The 15,533-nt window shown below is 40.4% G+C and overlaps 1 protein-coding gene across 1 annotated transcript in view; it reads left to right on the forward strand.

Annotated features, from left to right (window-relative positions):
- Positions 1-15,533, forward strand: part of LOC109928639 (laminin subunit alpha-3-like) — a 306,680-nt gene that overhangs the window by 240,312 nt on the left and 50,835 nt on the right. The window contains exons 50-56 of the mRNA XM_048596214.1: positions 467-663; positions 4,085-4,201; positions 4,283-4,437; positions 7,406-7,547; positions 11,742-11,841; positions 13,729-13,845; positions 14,338-14,520. Coding sequence (XP_048452171.1) covers positions 467-663; positions 4,085-4,201; positions 4,283-4,437; positions 7,406-7,547; positions 11,742-11,841; positions 13,729-13,845; positions 14,338-14,520 — 1,011 coding nt within the window. The remainder of the gene's footprint in view (positions 1-466; positions 664-4,084; positions 4,202-4,282; positions 4,438-7,405; positions 7,548-11,741; positions 11,842-13,728; positions 13,846-14,337; positions 14,521-15,533) is intronic.

Genomic DNA, 15,533 nt, shown 5'->3' on the forward strand with positions numbered 1-15,533 from the left:
TTTTGGTTTGGAGTCAGACCAGTTTTATTTCTAAAGTAGGAACTTATAAAATGCCACATTGACTGACTGTCTATTAATTGTGTGTTTTTGAACAAACTAGACAAACTGTCAGGGGCTAAATGACCTCCACCAAAAAACAGAATATAGGAACAGGAAATGCCATTCAGTTCCTCAATTTCTCTGCCATCAAATGTATCAACAAGATCAGATACAGAGGTGGAAATCTGGCTACATAATGTCACAGCTATTTTGGTTCCCCCAGTGTGTATCTATTCCAGTCCTAGCTGAAATCAGGAAAAAACAATCCCAGGTATTGGCCATCATCTCAGTGAGATGGAGGAACAGGCTCAAGGATCTAAATGGCCTTGTCAGTTTGCAAAATTCCTTAATCTGTGAGACAGGATTCTTTTTAATCAAAAATGTAATTTTGTTGTTACTCTCCTATTTCTTATTTATTATATGTTAGTGCTTGACCGTATTAAGAATGGACTGGTAAAAAATATTGAAGAGAACAAGCAACTCGCAAGTAATATAAAGGATGCACTAAGTTTATATCAGTCTAAGTTAATGGATCTTCAAGACGCAATGACTGAAGCAGCCAATCTAACTCGAAAAGCTGAAGACCTCAACAGAATTAATTCCATTTCACTGGAAGCTATTAAGGTGATTGTTAAATATCATTAATTGCATTACTTAATGGTTGAATTTTATTCCTTTGCAAAATCGATGTTCATTACAGTTCAACATTTAAAGTGATTTTCTTTTAATTAGGAAGAACTTTGAAAGAATTACAGTGAGTTTTGATAAAGAAAATAAAGGGCAACTGTTGTCAGTGGTAGGAGGCTCAGTAGTTGGAGGATACAAATTTAGGATAACTGGCACAAGAGCAATAAGAGAGATGAGGCAATATTTTTAATGCAGTGGGGAACATGCCACCTGGAAGTTGGTGGAAGCTGATTTAAAACAAACTGTCAGAAAGAAATTTCTCTCAGCCATGATCTCATTCAAGTGCTCCAAGGGGTCAAATGACCTCCATCAAAAAACAGAACATATGAACAGGAGTACGCTATTCAGCCCCTCAAGCCCGTTATACCATTCAAGGAGATTGTGGCTGATCTGTGGTCTAACACCATATACCTGCCTTTAACCCATATTCCTTATCATCTTAATTTATCTCAGATTTAAGATTAACATTCAATCCTACATCCACTGCCGTTTGTGTAAGAGAGTTCCAAACATCTACAATCCTTTGTGTGTAGAAGTGCTTCCTACCATCTCCCCTGAATGATCTGACCCTAATACTCAGACTATGCCCCCAGGTTGTAGAATCCCCAACTAGTGGAAGTAGATTATTTTTATCTCCACTATCTTTTCCTGTTAATATCTTGAAGACTTCAATCAGATCACCTTTTAACCTTCTAGATTTGAGAGAAAAGAGGCCTAATTTGTATAATCTCTCCTCATAACTTAACCTCTGAAGTCCAGGTATCATTCTTGTAAACATACATTGTACTCCCTCCAAGACCATTATATCCTTCTTAACGTGTCGTGCCCAGATCTGCTCACAGTACTCCAAATGGGGTCTAAACTTGGTTTTGTACAACTGCAGCATCACTTCTGCATCCTTACACCCCAGTCCTCTCGATATAAAGGCTAGCATTCTATTAGTCATCTTGATTATTTTCTGCACCTGTTCGTAACAGTTTAAAGACCTATGTACCTGAGCTCCCAAGTGTCTTTGGACATTCATTCTATTTAACTTCATACTAACTAGAAAGTCGTTCTGATCTAGTGCTGGAGATACTCAGCAGGTCTGGCAGCATCTGAGGAGAGAGAAACAGAATTAACATTTCAAGTCCAGTGATCCTTCTTCAGAACTTAGTTAAATGATCATCTCCTGTTCTTCCTTTCCTGTGAAAGCAGTGTTCTATTGTACAAATTTTACTGCAAGTGAAAATGGTTTGGTTTCAGCTAAAAATTTAATTTAAAACATCTCTGTTCAAAACACACCAGTGACATCTCTTGGCCAAAAGAATGTACTGAACACCAACTATATATTTTAGCACACTGTGTTTGCATAAATATCATTCTTAGACAGAAAATCTAACAACCTTAACTTTTGGTAGAGCTCATCTATATGGTATTGATTATGTTGGAAGGATTTCCCATTTTAGAGATTCTATCTAAATGCAAGTCATTGTTTTATTAATCCTCTACTTCCGCACTTCCTAGTCTTTAGCTGATCCAAAACACAGTGTGTCTATATCTGAACCCCCAGTAGATCCCACTAATCCATCACTTCAGGGGTATTTCACCTTATCTTCACAACAACTTTTATTTTGAACACATAATGTCAATATTAAACATCCGTAAGCACTTCACAACGGTATTATCAAACAATATGATATGGAGCCACATAAGGAGATATTAGGTCACATAAGGAGTAGGAACAGGAGTAGCCCACTCAGCTCCTCACCTCAGTCATGCAATGGGATCATGGTTGATCTAACATTCCTCACATCCACTATCCTACCCTTTCCCCTTAAGCCTTGATTCCTCTACTGATCAAGAATCTATCTACCTCAACCTTAAATAAACACAAGGACTCTGCCCCCACAGCTCTCTGTGGCAAAGAGTTCCAAAGATTCTCAACCCTCTGAGAGAAGCAATTCATCCTCATCTCACCTCATCCCTTTATTTTGAGACTATACCCTCTGGTCCTAGACTCTCCCTTGAGGGGTAACATTTTCTCAGCATTTTCTCTGTCAAACCCATTAAGAATCCTATATGTTTCAATAAGATCACCTCATTCTTCTAAACTCCAACGAATAATGTCCCAACCTGTTTAATGTTTGACCACATGACCAAAAAGCTTGATCAAAAAGCTACGGGTTTCAAGAAGCATTTAAAGGGAGGAAAGTGAGGGAATGCATTCCGGAGCTTAGGACTGAGATAGTTTGAGGTGTGGATACCAGTGATGGATCAATTCAAAATTGGAGATACTCCAATGTTTTATATTAAAGGCACCATGTATGTAGAATGTTCTTGCTTGATAATGGCTATATAAATCCAAGGTAATTGGTCTATACAGCATTATTTTCTAACAACAATATTTTGAAGCTGATCAGAGTTAACCAGAGTGGAACTTGGCACAAATATCTTCCCCCAGAAGGTGGTGGAAGGCTGGAACTCACTGGCCCAAAAGATGGTTGAGTTGGAAATTCTTGTAACATTTAAGCAGTATATTCACTTGCATTGTCATAACCTTCAGGGCTAAGGTCAAGAGTTAGAAAGTGAGGTTAATATAGTCAGATCATCGTTGAAGGGTGCAGAAATGATTAACCAAATGGTCTCCTTTGGTTCTGTATTTGTCTACAAGTTTTTGAGTTAGGATATAACAAGCATCTTAAAGGAGGAGGGAGAGTCAGAGGTTTAAGGTTTATTGGAGAGGCAATGGCCTAGTGGTATTATCACTGAACTGTTAATCCAGAGACCCAGGTAATGTTCTGGGGACCTGCATTCGAATCCCGCCACGGCAGATGGTGGAATTTGAATTCAATAAATATCTGGAATGAAGAATCTAACGATGGCCATGAATCCATTGTTGATTATCGGAAAAACCCATCTGGTTCACTAATGTGAATAGGGAAGGAAACTGCCATTCTTACCTGGTCTGGCTTACATGTGACTCCAGACCCACAGCAATGTGCTTGACTCTTAACCGCCCTCTGGGCAATTAAGGATGGGCAATAAATGCTGCCTAGCCAGCGACACACTGATCCCCTTAATAAATAAAGAAAAAAAAGGAAAGGATTCCAGTACTCTGAGTCCAAGCAGCTGTTGGCACAGCCACCAATGGGGAAGCTGCACAAAAGAGGAGTGCAGAGAGAATCATGGAGCAAGTGTAGGTCACAAGGATTTTCTCCAAAGAAATGAAAGGAAGGTGAAGTCCACTTGGAGCACCAGTTGTGGCCAAAGAATATTTCTGGAAATGTTAGAAAAGATCTCATTTTATGGGATGAATGAAGAGTCTTCATATATAGGACATGAACCTTGGAAACCCAATGTACAATTTTTTCCACAGAAGAAACATGGCGAATTAGATATTAAGCAGGCGGAAATTGCAAGTTTGCTTCAAATGGCGGAAGTCACTCTTACTAATCTGAACAACATGCTCCGAATGTTGGATGAAAGCCAGGAGGTAAGAGAAAGCATTTATCACCATATTTTGATATGATATCTGAATAGACTTCACATTCATATTCATATTTGATTATTCCAGAATTATGAGAAACACGGAGCACAGTTAGATGGAGCCTTATCAGCACTTGAAGACAAAATTAAAAAGCTCTCAAATGCTAACAACAAGGAGCCCATTGTGGTTAGTGCTGAGAAACATGCTGAAAACTTGGATCAACTGTCAAAGCAAATCCAGAGGTAAGAGGGATTCAGGGATAGGGCAGGAATGTGGTGTTGACATTGATGATCAATCATAATCTATTTAAAATTTCAGAGCAGGATTTAAGGGCCAAATGGTCTTCTACTGCTCCTATTTCTAAAGCTGTTACGTAAGAGCACCAGATAGTTGGAAAAAGCATGCAAAAACACAGACTGGCACAACAGTGCATTGCGTGGTTTTGTTAGCTATTGCGTGTTGGAGGAAAGAAGCTGAGTGGCCTTTCACATGTTACCATTCTCAAGGGGAGCAGGTGTTGTAGTGGTAATGTCCCTGGATTAGTAATTCCAAGACTCAGCCTCATGTTGTGGAGACATGGGTACAAATCTGACCACAGCAGCTGATGGACTTTAAATACAAACAACAAAGCTCAAATATAAAGCTAATTTCGGTACTGGTGATTATGAAACGATTGTTGATTGTTGTAAAAATCCATGTGGTTCACTGGCATCATTAGGGAAGAAAATCTGCTATCCTGGTCTAGTCTACATGTAATTCCAGGCCTTCATTTTTTTACTATTAACTCTGAAATGGCCTAGTGAGCCAATTGGCTCAAGGGTAATTAGGGATTGCAACAATCATCTTATTGTTAAAAAACATTCTCCCAACTTGGAAATATCTATATAGTATGGAGTGATAATAAGAGGGAGAAAATAATACAAGCTAATGTTTTTCTCAACATTTATCAGGTGCAAAGCTTTGGAAAAGTGAGGCTGGCAACCTGTGATGCATGTTCTTGATCTAGTTGTCTATATGGTTAATATCTTTTGCCTCTAGTTATGAGTTTTTGCCTCTGTTCCACCCAGAAACATAAAGTCAAAATCTAAGCTGGAACTCGGCAGCTCTCTGTAGTACTGCTCTGTGGGATGTACCTTCATTTGGGTGAGATGTTAAACTGAGGCGATGCATTTCCTTTGGGTGGATGTGAAAGATCCCATGGTGTTGCTTTGAATAAGTGCATTTGAGCTCTCCCTGGTGTCCAGGTCAATATTTATCCCTCTACCAACATCACAAGGACAGATTATCTTGTCAATATCATATTGCTATTTATGGGGGCTTGTTATATACAAGTTGTTTGTCCTGTGTCCTACAAAATGTAGTGACTACATCTCTATGTACTTTGTTAGTCATAGAGTGGTTTAGGATACCCAGGCTCATGAAAGACACTATGTAAATGTACCTTTTTTGAAACATTGTTTAGGTATTTGCTGCAATGCACAACAATACCACTTGCTCAAATGAGGAATCGGGAGGTTTTCTCATATCAACTTCTTCTGTTTAGACAGTAGGATGCAGAATGATTTGGTTTTGAGGGGCGCTGATGAAATCTAAGTGAATGGGCTAGAACACGGCAATTGGAATAAAATGTGAATAAGTGTGAAGATATTAACTTTGGTAGAAAAAACAGAAAAGCAGAATATTTCTTAAATAGTGAGATGATGTTAAGTGCAGATGCCCAAAAGGACCTGGGTGTCGTAGTTCATAAGTCACTAAAAGGTAACATGCAGGTACAGCGAGCAATGAGGAAAACAAATAGTATGTTGGTCTTCATCATAGCAGGATTTGAGTAAAGGAGTAAAGATGTCTTGCTGCAATTGTGTAGAGCCTTGGTAAGACCTCACATGGAATATTTGTATACTGTTTTAATCTCCTTCTCGAAGAAATGATACACTTGCCATAGAGGGAGTACAACAAAGGGTTACCAGAATAATCCTTGGGATGGAAGGCTTGTCTCGTTAGGAAAAATTTAAGAGACTTTTATTCTCTAGAATTTTGAAGAATGAGGGTGATCTCACTGAAACTTAGAAAATTCTTACAGTTTGTGTCATGGTGAATACAGATGCTTGCTTTGACCTGTGAGTCTAGAATTAGGGAACACAATCTCAGGATAAGGGAAGATTAAGGAAGGATATTTTTACTCAAGGTGGTGAATCTTTGGAAATCTCTACCGAGGGGCTTGTGGCTCAGTCTTTGAGCAGATTCGAGGCAGAAATTGATAGATGTCTGAAGACTAATGATGTGAAAGGATATAGAGATAGTGTGGGAAAGTAGCATTGGCCATGGTTTAGTGAAATGGCACAGCAAGTTTGATAGACTGAAGTGCCTACTCCTGTTCCTATCTTCCTAAAACCAAGCAGTACCTCATTTGCTCATCTCACACTCCTTGATGACTTTGGGATTTGCCACAACTGCAGATTGAAGAACAGTGGACAGGCCCAGTAGAACTGCTAGCTCTGATTGGACATACTCCTGGAAATAGCATTACATGACCATCCACAGCTTGCGCATGCCATTGGTTGCCAGATCTTATTTGACTCTCTCCTTCCCACAGCCAATCAGAAAACTATTGGATTCTGATTTATCCATTTTGGTGCTTGTCAACTGTCAGCCAAACAGCCTTTCTCTCTGTCCCCCATCATATTATAACCAATTAATAATGTTGTCCAAAATTAAATGAAACACTCATTTCAAAGCCCTAAATACATTTTGTTTTCTCTCCAGGATTCATAGAAGCAGTGTCAAGGATATTAACCTTAAATCCCTGGACACTGCAAGGCAATCCTGGCAACTCGAAAGCTCAGAACACATAACTGTCACCTAGCACCAGTCCCATCCCTACCAACATGTTCCCTCATTTTGGCATTAACCAATTTCTGGCCAAGCATTACATTGGGCTGGATTATGGATTTTTTTAATCAACCTGCTCAGAGATGTTATGACACACATTTGGAGCAGGTGGGACTTGAAGCAGAGTCTCCTGGCTCAGAGGTGGGGACACTACCACTGCATCACATGAGCCCTGTTCAAGCTGGATTCTACTCTCAGTGTAGGCGTTTTGCACCACTGCAGAAATTTTGGTAGTGAGTCACATTTCACTTGGATTTATTGCATTTATGCAGAATTTTAAAAAAACGTAACTTTGATTTTAAACTGTTCATTTCATAACAGAGCAATAGAAGAAGTGAACCAAGATGCCTTAATCCAACGTGTAGTCAATGCCTCCGATGCCTATGAGAAGATAATCAATGCAGTGGATGCAGCAGAGATGGCAGCCAATAAGGCGGCAAATGTATCACATATTGCTTTGCAGGTAAATGTCAAGACTCCCAGATAAAGTGCAGCTGGTTAAATGCTGGCAGTGGGTGAGTAGAGGAATGGACTAAATTGCATAACTGTCAACCTATAAAAATTACTGGATAGGCTTCAGAGGGAGTAAAGCTCCAATTACAGTGATAGCATTTTAGGAAGAATGTCAAGCCGTTGGAAAAGGTTGAGAGATGGAGAAACATCAATTCTCAAAATGTTTTAGCAGCACTAAAGGATATACAGAGAATTGGGGTAGTCAGGAGATTTGAAGTTAAAGATGATAATTTAAGAATGGGGCCCTGCAATTTCTTTCCTAAAGCTTACCAGCTTTTTCTTCTGTTTTAAGACATGATTTGGCCAATCTTTAGATCAGGACATAAGAACTAGGAGCAGAAATAGGTAATTCAGCCCCTTGGACATGCTCCACCTTTTAACTCATCATGGTTGATCTCATCCCAAGGAAGAAGGATCATGCTAAGAGCAGGACAAAGCAACCATGGCTGACAAGAGAAGTCAGGGACTGCATAAAAGCAAAAGAAAAAGCATACAATGCAGTGAAGATTTAGTGGGAAGTCAGAGGATTGGGAAGACTTTAAAACAAGCAGAGGACAACTAAAAACAGCAATAAGTTGGGGCGGGGGGTGCAGGGAGAAGATGAAAAGTGAGGATAAGTTACCTAGTAATATAAAAGAAGATTGTAAGAGGTAAGAGAGAGACAAGTGTGGACATTGGACAGCTAGAAAATGAGGGTGGAGAAGTAGTAATGGGGAACAAAGAAATGGCAGAGGAACTGAATAGATACTTCTCATCCATTTTCATGGTGGAAGACACCGCGAGCCAGAACTTCAGGAGAGACAGAGGTGAGTGTATGGCCGTCATGAGGTGAAGGTGCTGGAGAAGCTGAAAGCTCTGAAGGTGGATAAAACACCCAGAATAGATGAACTACACCCTGGTGTTCTGAAACAAAAAGCTGAAGAGATTGTGGAGACATTGGTGGTGATTTTTCAGGAATCAATGGAGTCAGGGAAGGTCCCAGAGGACTGGAAAATGGCTAATGTAACACCCTGTATAAAAAGGGAGGGAAGCAGGAGACAGGAAACTATAGGCCAGCAAACTATAGGCCAGTTTGCTTGACCTTGGTTGCTGGTAAAACTTTAGAAATTTTAGATTTGAATTAAGAATAGCATTGCGGAGTACTTGGAAGTGTGTAGTAAAATAGGACTGAGACAGCATGGCTTTGGCAAGGAGAGGTCATGCCTGACAAACCTGTTAGGATTCTTTGAGGTAATGAGCAATGTGGGAAAGTGTGACATCATGCACTTTGGTAGTAAGAATAGAGGCGTAAACTATTTTCCAAATGGGGTAAGGCTTCAAAAATCTGATGCACAAACAAACTTTGGAGTCCTAGTTCAGGATTCTCATAAGGTTAGCATGCAGTTTCAGTCAGTAGTCAGGAAGGTAAATGCAATGTTAGCATTCATTGCAAGAAGGCTAGAATACAAGAGCAAGGATGTACTCCTGACTCTGTATAAGGCTCTGGTCAGACCTCAGTTGGCATATTGTAAGCAGTTTTGGACGCCGTATGTCAGGAGGGATATTCTGGCATTGGAGGGGGTCCAGAGGATGTTTACAAGAATGATCACTGGGTTGAAGAGCTTGACATATGGGGAGCAGTTGAGGACTTTGGGTCTGTACTCAATGAAGTTTAGAAGGATGAGGGGGTATCTGATTGAAATTTGCAAAATACTGAGAGGCTTGGATCGAGTGGATGTGGAAAAGATGTTTCCACTAGTAGGAGAGACTAGAATCCCAGGGCACATCCTCAGAGTGAAATGACGACTCTTCAGAACCAAGATGAGGATAAATTTCTTCAGCCAGAGGGTGGTGAATCTGTGGAACTCATTGCCACAGAGGGCTGTGGAGGCCAAGTCATTGAGCGTATTTAATACAGAGATAGGTAAGTTCTTAATTGGTAAGGGGATCAAGGGCTATGGGGAGAAGGCGGGAGAATGGGGTAGAAAAACATATCAGCTATGATCAAGTGGTGGAGCAGACATGATGGGCCAAATAGCCTAATTGAACACACATACCTTACGGTCTTATGGCCAACTCCACTTTCCTGCATGCACCGATAACCTTTTAATCCATTACTGATAGAAAAAAGTCTGTCTGTCTCCTCCAATTTATACAGTGTTGAGGCATCCACAGCATTCTGGGGTAGTGAATTCGAAAGATTCATGACCTTTTGAGAGAAGAAATTCCTCCTCATGTCTGTTTCAAATCTGCCTCCACTTCGCCTAAAACTATGCCCTATCATCTAGATTGAACATCCACTCTACTACTTTGTTAACCCCTTATCTGCTTCAATCAGAATTCCTGTAATCCTTCTCAACTCTAGTGAGTATAGACTTAAACTGCTTCATTTCTTCTCATAATTAATCTTGTCTGGAATTAATCTTGTGAGCTTTCTGTGAACTGCCTCCAATGCAGTTACATTCTCCCTAATTTGAGGGGACCAAACAGGATGTGGTACTCCAGACAGGGTCTCACCAATGTTATGTGAAAAGACTAGTTAATCTACGATTGTTCTGTTTAGACAGAGATGGTAAATGTGAAGTTAAATAGAAGATTTTGAAATTTGGAGAGTTTTGAATAGCGTAAATTGAGAGAAACTTTCTCATAGCTGGACAGTTAGGGAACAAGGTTAAGATCAGTGACAACAGGATTAGAGGGGAGATGAGGTGAGATTATCATATGCAGCACGTTGTCATGATCTGGAGCTCACTGCCTAAAAGGGCAGTTGAAGCAGCTTCAAGGTCATGTCTCACCAAATGATTGAATTTTCCCAAGAGGTGACCAAGTGTGTAAATAAGGGCAATGTATTTGTCAGAATCTACTTGGATTTCAGCAACGTTTTTGATAAGGTCCTACATGGGAGACTGATAGCAAAGGTAAGAGTCTATGGGGTCCAAGGAAATTTGAAAAATTGGATGCAGAATAGGCTGAGTGGCAGGATGCAGGTGGTGATGGTCAAGGGGTGTTTATGTGACTGGAAACCCAGTGGGGTCTGTAGGGATCAGTGTTGTTGTTTATGGTTTATGTAAATGATTTAGACTTGAATGTGGGAGGGCTAATAAATAAGTTCACAGATGATACAAAAATTGGTGAGATGTTAAAAAGGAGGCTAGCCTTAGATTACAGAAGGATATAGACAGTCTGGTCAGATGAGCTGATCAATGACAAATGCAATTCAATCTGGATAAGTGTGAGGTGAAGCACTTGCACAAGAGAAACATAGCAAAGGAATACATGATGAATGGTAGAACCCTGGGAAGCACCAAGAATCAGAGGGATCTTGGTGTGCATGTCCACCGGTACCTTAAGGTGTCAGAACAGGTGGAGAAAGTGGTTAAGGCAGCATATGGGATCCTTGTTTTTATTAGCCAAGGCACAGCGTTTAAGAGCAGGGAGGTTATGCTGAAACTGTATAAAAGAAGAAGAGGAGACTGAGGGAAACATGATGGAGATATTTAAAAATTATAAGGATTGTAGACAGGGTAGACAAAAAAATAACTTTTCTCCTTGGTGGAGAGATCAATGACCTGGGGCATAGATTTAAAGCAAGGGGCAGTAGGTTTAGAGGAGATATGAGGAAAAAATGTTTTCACCCAGAGGGTGGTGGGAATCTGGAGCTCACTGCCTGTAAGGCTGGGAGAGGCAAAAACCCTCATCACACTGAAGAAATATTTAGATGTGCCAAGGCATACAAGGCTACGGGTCAAGTGCTGGAAAATGGGATAAGAATAGTTAGGTGGTTGTCTTTGACCAACACAGACCTGATGGGCTGAAGGGCCTTTTCCAATGCTGCAGACATCTATGACTACAAGAATAATTTTCTGAAGGGAACTGGATATAATTGGAAAGAAAATAATTGGGAAGTGAGATTAATTTCTTGGGCAATTAGGAATGACAATAAATGCTGGTCTTGCCAACGTGTGTGCCCACATCCCATAAATGATTGAAAGTAAACTTGGATAACTGTTTGAAAAGGTCTGATTCATTGAGATGAAGAGTTTCCTCATCTATAATTCTAGACTTTTGTCACTTGCAGTGGTTGTATTTTGGCACAATGTCAATCTTTGTTTGAAAACACTCCTGTAAACTTATGACTTATTTATGCTTATAATTGTGGTTTTAGGCTGTGGTGAAGGAGAATTTGCCTGGCCAAGCACATGAGTTAAAAACCAAAAGTGATGACATTTTGTCCACGACAAATGGATTGAAAAGCACCTTCACAGGTGGAGTATTTAACTTCAATTTAATATAGGTGTCTGGGGATCCCAGTGATGGTCAGATCTTAGGTGTACAGTCACAAATTGTCAAACAAACAAAAGAATTAATGGAAAGACATACAAAATAAAAACAGTGGAATCTGATAGGGATTGCTTATAGACAGGTTAAACACCATAATAGTTGCATGAGCTACTTTATCGAGAATTGACTTGTACACACAGGGCAGAATGTAATGCTGTTTCCCAAGGCATGTTTGGAAGTCAGGGCAGGGTCATTTCATCAAGTGGAATTGTGTAAGGTGGGGAGCCCAACATATTCCTGCCTCTGGCCCAATTTAAACTCAGTGTGGGAAGGCTTGTGGATGGCTTTCCCACACTACTGGCCATTTGTTTTCACATACAACCCTGTCATGTTTCACAGAATTGTCATGGTGAGGGAGGCCATTTGGCCCATCATGTGTTGGAGTCAGTTAGCTCAGTTGGCTGGATGGCTGGTTTGTGATAACAGGATGATCAACATCATGGATTTGATTCCTGCACCAACTGAGGTTACCATGGAGGACTTACTGTCTTAATCTCTCCCCTTCCATGAGCCATGGTCATCCTCAGTTAAACATACCACCGATTGTCTCTCTCTCGCTCGCTTTTTCTCTCTCTCTCTCTTTCATGAGAGAGCAATACCACAGTGACATGACCTTTACATGTGTGCACCAGCCCTCCATGCCAATCTCCTGCCTTTCCCTTAAAGCTGTATATTATTACTTTTTAAATAATCATCTCATGCCCTCTTGCATGTCTCAATTGAACATACGTGCACCACATTTCCAGGTAGTGCATTCCATACCCTAATACTCACTGTATGAAAAAGATTTTTGTCACCTCACATTTGCTTCTTTTGCAAAATACTTTAAAACTGTGCCCTTTGATTCTCTATCTGTTCATGAGTGGGAACAGTTTCTCCCTATCCGCACTGTCCAAACCCCTCATGAGTTTGAAAACTTCTGTCAAATCTCCTCTTTGCCTTTTTGTCTCCAAGGAAAACAGTCCCAAAGTCTCCAATCTGTCCTCATGACTGAAGTGTCTCATTCTTAGAACCATTCCCACAAACCTCTTCAGCACTCACAACTTTTCTATAGTATGGTGCCCAGAACATTTGCACAATCCTGCAGCTGAGGTTTATCCAGTGTCTTCAGTTCATCATAAGATCCCTGCTCGTCCACTCTATGCCCCTATTTGTGAAGGCTTTTTGCTTACAGGCTCCTGGTGGGAGTGGGAGGCAATGGGTGCAGGGCTGGGAGCTTTGCTGAAACACACTTAGTGCCTGACTGAGAGACCCAGCTTTGGGAAAGGAGAGCACACAGGAAGAGAACCAACTCCTCTCGCCCTCTTTCCCACACAACCCATTGCTTGACTTTCCATTCCCCCACTTAGCTGTGGCCTGGCGTTCCTCACTGGTCCTGAGTTTCTGGTGGATGCAATAACTGTAGCTGCCACTAGTCCCATTGGCACTGCCTGCAGTGAAGAGCTGTCAGCCTCCAATTAGCTGGTAGTTCCTGGGTGTGGATTTCAGTTCCAAGGGTCCATGGTTTGGGGAAGACCTGCTGCTGGCTACTTGGTGCCTGACTGGTTCTTAACCTATTGGACCCTTGCCAAAGGAATTGGGTCTCTAACGTTACCGGCTCTCTAGCAGGGAGTTCAGACTCCTGTCACCTGGCAAAAATACCACTTCCAAACTGTACTTCTGTCATCTATTAGTACAGACTTGATGGGCCAAAGGACATCTACTGTACTGTATTAACAAATTGTGTATGGCAAAATATTTTGGAAAATCATTCAGCCTGCTGCCATCTTGGGATCATCTGTACAGAAAAATTAACTCTTGTTATTTTGCAGATGTTTCATCAAAGCTTACAGATGCAACTAATCGCCTCGGCACTGCAACACTTAAGAAGAACCAATTGCATTTTGATCTTGCTTCACTTCAGACCAAAGTCAAACAAATAAATAGAGGTATGAATTCATGTCTTGTGTAAAAGCTGGTTCAGGTCAATGGACCAGATAAGCAGGAGGAGGCCATTCAGCCTCTCAAGCTTGTTCTGCCATTAAATTAGACCATGGCTGATCTCCGCCTTAAATCTATTTATCTATCTTTGTTCTTGACCTGTAAGACCCTTTGCCACGAAACTTTCAGTTTCAGTTTTGACATTTTAAATTGACCCTCATCCTCAATTTTTTTTCTTGGAGGGAGAGAATTCCAGGTTTCTGCCAACCTCCATGTGAAGTGTTTCTTGACATCATCACTGAAAAGCCTAGATAATTTTAATGTTATTTCCCCTTCTTCTGGACTCCCACCGGTTTCTTTATAATTCCATCTCATATTCTGTAATCATTTCAAACTCTTCAGTTGGATCACTGTTACTCTTCAACACTTGGGAAAGTGTTGTCATTATTAGCTTTTGCTGAATTTAAAATAAGCATTTTTCAATGTCTTCTTTCTTTCAGATGATGTCGGTGAGACTTTAGACATGGCAAAAGACGCAGCTAAAGAAGCAAATGATACTGCTAACAGGGTGATGTCTAAATTGCAGCCAATAATTATTGATGTAGGAAACCTCAACAAGACATCAGAGAATATTGCAAACACTACAGCTATTAACATAGCTTTAAAGGAGGCTGAAAATTCAGGTAAGTAAAATGATTTCTATCAATGAGTAATGCTAACATATGAATTAGGAGCAGGAGTAGGCCATTCAGCCCCTCTGACCTTGCTCCATTATTCAATAAGATCATGGCTGATCTGATTGTAACCTCAAATCCACATTTCCACCTAAAAACATTTCATCCCCTGCTTAACAAGAATCTACCTATCTTAACCTTAAAAAATCCAAGGATTCTGCTTCAACCATCTTTTCAGAAAGAGAGTTCATGACTGTCTGAAAGAAAAAAAATGCCAATCTCTGTTTTAAATGGGTGACATCTGATTTTTAAAGAGTTACCCCTAGTTCTATATTCTCCCCCAAGATAAAACATCCTTTCTTCATTTACCCTGTTGAGACTTCTCAAGATATTATGTGTTTCAATCAGTTGACCTCTTACTTTTCTAAACTCTAACTGATGGAAGCCTAGTAACATAGAAATGACTTGCTGTTTTCACTCAGCCTATGCCTTCACGTGACTCCAGTCTCAAACCAATGTGGTAGATTCCTTACGGTCTACCCAACAAGTCACTCAGTCATATTAAACTGTAATTTTAAAGTAAACACTACGTGAGTCGCAGCTGTTAAAGAAAACATTTGGGGGTGGGCAATAAAAATTGGTCTATTTATACAGGGACTGCAGTAATATACAATATCTTTCTTTGAAAGAGTGCTGAGGAAATTTCATAGAATGGCACCAAGGATGAGGAAATATTATTAATTTGGAGAGACTGGAAAGGTTGGATTGTTCTCCTTGGAGTATGGAGAGATTTAATGAAAGTATTCAAAATTATAATAAGGTAAAGGTATTTACACTTAAAGAAAGGTCAGTTGTCAGTTGCAGAGAGAATATAATAGGAGCAGCAATAGACGACTCACCACTGACCCCACCCCTCAAAAGAAAAGCCTTCCCCACCATTCAATACTGTTATGGCCGATTTTCTGCCTCAAATCAATGTTCCCACTCATTGTCTATATCCCTTGATTCCCCTAGAAATCATA

Source organism: Rhincodon typus, chromosome 4 (assembly GCF_021869965.1).
Source record: "Rhincodon typus isolate 14 chromosome 4, sRhiTyp1.1, whole genome shotgun sequence".
Classification (NCBI taxonomy): Eukaryota; Metazoa; Chordata; class Chondrichthyes; order Orectolobiformes; family Rhincodontidae; genus Rhincodon; species Rhincodon typus.